At 46.2% G+C, this 4,914-nt stretch overlaps 1 protein-coding gene across 1 annotated transcript; it reads right to left on the bottom strand.

Moving 5' to 3' along the window:
• On the bottom strand, positions 3,639-4,574 carry LOC104789504. The gene has a single exon (XM_010515192.2). It carries the CDS (start codon positions 4,572-4,574, stop codon positions 3,639-3,641), a length of 936 nt encoding a protein of 311 aa, XP_010513494.2.

The raw sequence follows: 4,914 nt of genomic DNA, 5'->3' as shown, positions 1-4,914 counted from the left end.
CGCTGCAAGCTCCAACAGTTTGTCTTCAGAGAGGTATGGAGAAATACGAGTAAAATCCCAACCACCATCATTAGTCCAGAGATCACGAGCCATAATATCTGCAAAACCAATAGGCAAGTCATGAATGATGTCCTCCACCAACGGCTGAGGAGAGAGCCAAGCATCTGACCAGAATCTTATCTGTCTCCCATCTCCAATGACCCACCCAAGACCTTTGAACACTACTTTGCGCAGCCCTATCCCCACACTCCGCCAAGTTGACGACCAATGACTTTTAGCCACAGTCCAAGCTACCACATGAGCATCCCCTACCTTATATTTCGCTATGACGACTTTCGCCCAGAGGCTTTGTTGGTCATGTAGTACCCACCAACCTACCTTGGCAATCAAAGCTTTATTCATGTCTTTCGCTGAACGAATACCCAAACCTCCTTCCCATTTAGGCAAACAAACACGCTTCCAGGCCACAAGATGCTGCTTTCTCTTTTTAGGAGAACTACCCCATAAGAAATCTCTTGCCACCCTGCCTAGACTGTCTAACATAACCTGCGGCAATTTCACCGTACTCATGGTGTGAACCGGGATTGCAGACAGAACTGACTTTGTCAAAGTCAACCTCCCAGCAAAACTCAAACATTTCCCCTTCCAACCCGTGAGCCTCGAGGAGACCTTCTCCACCACTTCACTAAATGTCTCCTTGTTGAAACGTTTCTGGAGAACCGGCATACCTAGGTACTTACCTAAGTCTTTTGTCGATTTTATACCACTTTTGCCACTTATTAACTTTCCCACCTCGCGAGACACATTCTCCGAAAAGAAGATCTTCGACTTCTCAAGACTAACTTTCTGCCCTGACGCCACACAGAAACGTTCCAAAACACTTTGGATCACACGTATTTGAGCAACAGAGGCTTCTGCTAGGAGAATCAAATCATCTGCGAAATAGATATGAGATAACCTCGGACCCGTTTGAGATAACTTGATTGGCTTCCATCGCTTGGTTTCAACCGCGTCATCTATCAAGTGGCAGAGGCGCTCCATACACAATACAAACAAATAGGGAGACAATGGATCGCCCTGTCTCAAACCCCGAAGCGGCTTAAATGATTCTGTTTTCTCACCATTCCACAGTAAGTTCATTGAGGGTCCAGTCACACATTGCATAATCCAGTTGACCCAAACATCAGACAAACCCACCGCCTTTAAAGTATCTTCAAGTAAATCCCACCGTATTCGGTCATATGCTTTTTCTAAGTCCAGCTTTAGCAACATAAAGCCCTTCCTGCCCTTTTTCTGGCGCATAGTGTGAACAGCCTCTTGAACAATGATGATGTTATCCGTGCTCAACCTACCCGGAATGAAACTAGTTTGTGCAGGTCCAATTAATTTTGTCATAACACCCTTCAATCTCTCCACCATGACCTTCGTGATTGTCTTAAACAACACACTGCATAAGCTAATTGGCCTGAACTGCATAATCCTCTCTGGTTGAGCCACTTTGGCAATCAGGACTAACAAAGCATCGTTTTTCTCCGGTGGTAAAAGCCCTGTCCTGAAGAAGTTTAAAACAAACTGACATACAGATTCACTCACCACTGCCCAGTTATGCTGATAAAAGATTGGCTGATACCCGTCTGGCCCTGGCGCTTTATAACTCCCCATGTTACGAACAGCTTTCTCAACATCCGCATCTGAAAAAGGCTTTGACAGTAATCTCTGATCCTCCTGTGAAATCCGCATAAAACCATCATGTAGAAGAGGTTCCACCACTGCATCCACATCCTCCAGAGAGTACAACCGCCTATAATATTCAATAGCTATCCCTTCAAGCTCCACTGCATCGGATATCTATCTGCCATCCTCACCCTTCAGCGTTTCAATCTGGTTTCTACGTCTGCGAATGATTGTAGAGGTATGAAAGAACTTCGTGTTCCTGTCACCATGAACTACCCAATTCGCCCTAGACTTCTGAAACCACAGAACTTCCTCCTGCTCCAACACCAAATCGAGCTCACTCAAGAGTTCTGCTTCACGGTTCAGCAAGACATCCGTTTGACGTATGTCCAGTTGGCCTTGAACAACTTTGATATCACCAAGTAACTTCTCTTTCTTCCGCTGTACATTCCCAAACACTTCTCTATTCCATTCCTTCAATGCCTCTTGCAACCGCTTAAGAGCGACTGGAGTAGCAAGCTCATTATTCCAGGAATGTGTCAATAAGTCCTTGAAGCTCGGATGTGTCAGCCACGCTGCTTCAAAATGAAACGGTCGTCGCTTAGGATCCATTCTCACCTCCGGATGTACTTACAAGCAGTGGCGCATGATCCAAAGCTAAAAACGGTAAGTGTGTTACCGTCGCTTCCTGCCAAAGTAAACGAGCATGAGCACAACACATAACACGATCCAGCCTCTTAGCCACAGCAAACCGCTCCTCCTTCCCTCTTCTCCAAGTAAAATTATTCCCTTTGAACCCCATGTCAATTAAAGAGAGATCATTAATCCATTCTCCGAACGCTAAGGAGTCCGATGATAAGCGGCCATTCCCACCCGACCGCTCATCCAATCGGAGGATTGTGTTAAAATCACCTCCTATCACCACCGGTCCCTCTGCCCCTCTCACCGCATCACTAAGCCTGCTCCACAAACCGCTCCTACGACTCGATGTGGGAGCTGCGTAAACCACCAACCAATTGACTGAATCTTTGCCCATTCACCACTCTAGCCTAAATAAATTGGTCAGAAGACTCGACAATGGTCACCTCTCCAATGCCAGTTCGCCATAATAACCAAAGCCCCCCACTCTGTCCCATCGCATCAACCCGGAAAAAGTTTTTGAAACCTAACCCGTGACAAATCCGGCCTGCTCGATCACCACCGGCGTGCGTTTCAAATACTGCTAACATATCAACTGGAAATTTCTTCAAAAGATAACGGATTGATCGTCGAAACAGGGGTTTATTTGCCCCCGGCAATTCCACAAGATACAATTCATCATGACTCTACAACGATATAACAGAACTACCGGGGAACACCATCACTCCGGCGGAGCAGTCCCGCCACTCTCCTCCATATTGGTCTGCGCATCCGGCCCCAAAGCCATCTGTGTCGGGGTCGGATCCAACCCCTCTGCCTCAACGGCAGGATTGCTCCTCCCCTGCACAATACCCGCATGTCGTTGAGCAACCTCCAGTGAGAACAAACCGCCCGATCTCCCAAAACTACCCGACTCCACTCTCAGTCTTTTTCCCGATGCCGACAAATTATTCTCCCCCCCTGTTGGGCCGAATACTAACCCCCTCGTAGGTTTTGCAATTTTTTGATGATTGGGCTTCGGCCCATTAAACTCTGAATTTCGCATCCCTAGCCTTATCTCCTTAACCCCTTCCCGCGTCCGACCACTACTACTCGGATCCGGACCCGTAGCCCCAGAAATCAATCCCTTTCCTTGATCAACACTCTTTCCACTTTTAAGTTGATTCTGATTATTTAAATTTTTCTTATTCACTCCCATAGAATCAAAGTCCTTCCTTAAGTCCTCCCTCTCCATATTCTCCGCCAAATTACCAAAAATGTTTGATACTGTAATCAATGCAGCATCTTTCACCGCCAGGGGTTTCCGGCCGTAAGTTCCACCGCTGCTACCCACTGCTCCCCCGGTCAACCTCCTTTGATTCCCATGCGAACCTGATCTCCTGCCTTTTGTTGTCACAACCGTAAACCTTGTCTCCAGGCTGAGAATCCTGCCTTACCTCCGTAACAACCGCCGGCGATGGTGCCACCTCCACTGGAAGCACATCACGACGGTTCTGTGGGCATGAGTGCACTAAATGGCCGTAGAGACCACACAAAGAACAAATGTTCGTAAGCCCCTCATAAAGCACATAAAACCTCTCCCCGTTCACCATCACCGAACCTTTTAGAGGCTTCTTCAGATCTACTTCCACACAAATCCTAGCAAATCTTGCCCTCTCGAAGTTCAGTGTCGTCAGATCCACTCGAACGGGTTTCCCAAGACCCTTCGCAATACCCATTAGGATAGAACGGTGGTAAAAGTGCACAGGAATGTTTGTGAGATGAACCCAAACGGGGGTAGTAACGATCTCATCAGTTAACGGATTGAACTCCGAGGACCAAGCCTGAACCATGAGGTAACTCCCAAACACTCTCCACGGTCCCCCGGACAGTGCGGCCAAGTATTCATCCTCCCTCTCAAAACGTACCATAAAGAATTGGCGGGGCAGATCCATCACAAACATAGGACCTTTTGGTTTCCATAACTCTCGTAACTTCTGACTCAACACCGCTATCGAGACATGCCTGCCTAGAACCTTAACAATCATACATTGTTTCCATAGGCTCTTCATCACCGTCAAGACCTCATCTCCGATCGTGACTACCGGTTCACCATCATCCCCATTAGGGAACTCCAAAACAACCCTCTCCGACACAAAATCATCAGCCAAAACCTCCTCCGGGATAGGCAAACCTTCACTACTACAACCAACCACCTTCTGTGCCCATGTCTGAGACGTGTCTGGCGGATCCCCCGGAGGTCTCCCTCCAATGTCCACCATAGTCGCGTCATGGTCGCTCTTACCCAAAACCCTAGCGTCGCTCATTCTCTAAATTTTTTAAGAGTGTTTGTAACATTTAGTTTGTTTTGTTTAGAATTTGAGATTATATTTATATTGTTAATATTATACAACAAAAAAATAAGTAATTTATGTTTTGAATATTCTATATTGTATGGATGCTCATTATCGGTCCATTAGTAGATCTAGTGTATAACTTAAAACCCTAATATCATATCACTATATACATATATGTTATATCCTATGGGATAGATAATAATATAAGAGAATCTATACTATTAAAAGGGAAGCATTTTAAATAAGTAGACATAGAGTTTGAAAT

Source organism: Camelina sativa, chromosome 5 (genome assembly GCF_000633955.1).
Source record: "Camelina sativa cultivar DH55 chromosome 5, Cs, whole genome shotgun sequence".
Taxonomy (NCBI): domain Eukaryota; kingdom Viridiplantae; phylum Streptophyta; class Magnoliopsida; order Brassicales; family Brassicaceae; genus Camelina; species Camelina sativa.
This window is presented reverse-complemented; position numbering and strand designations above follow the sequence as displayed.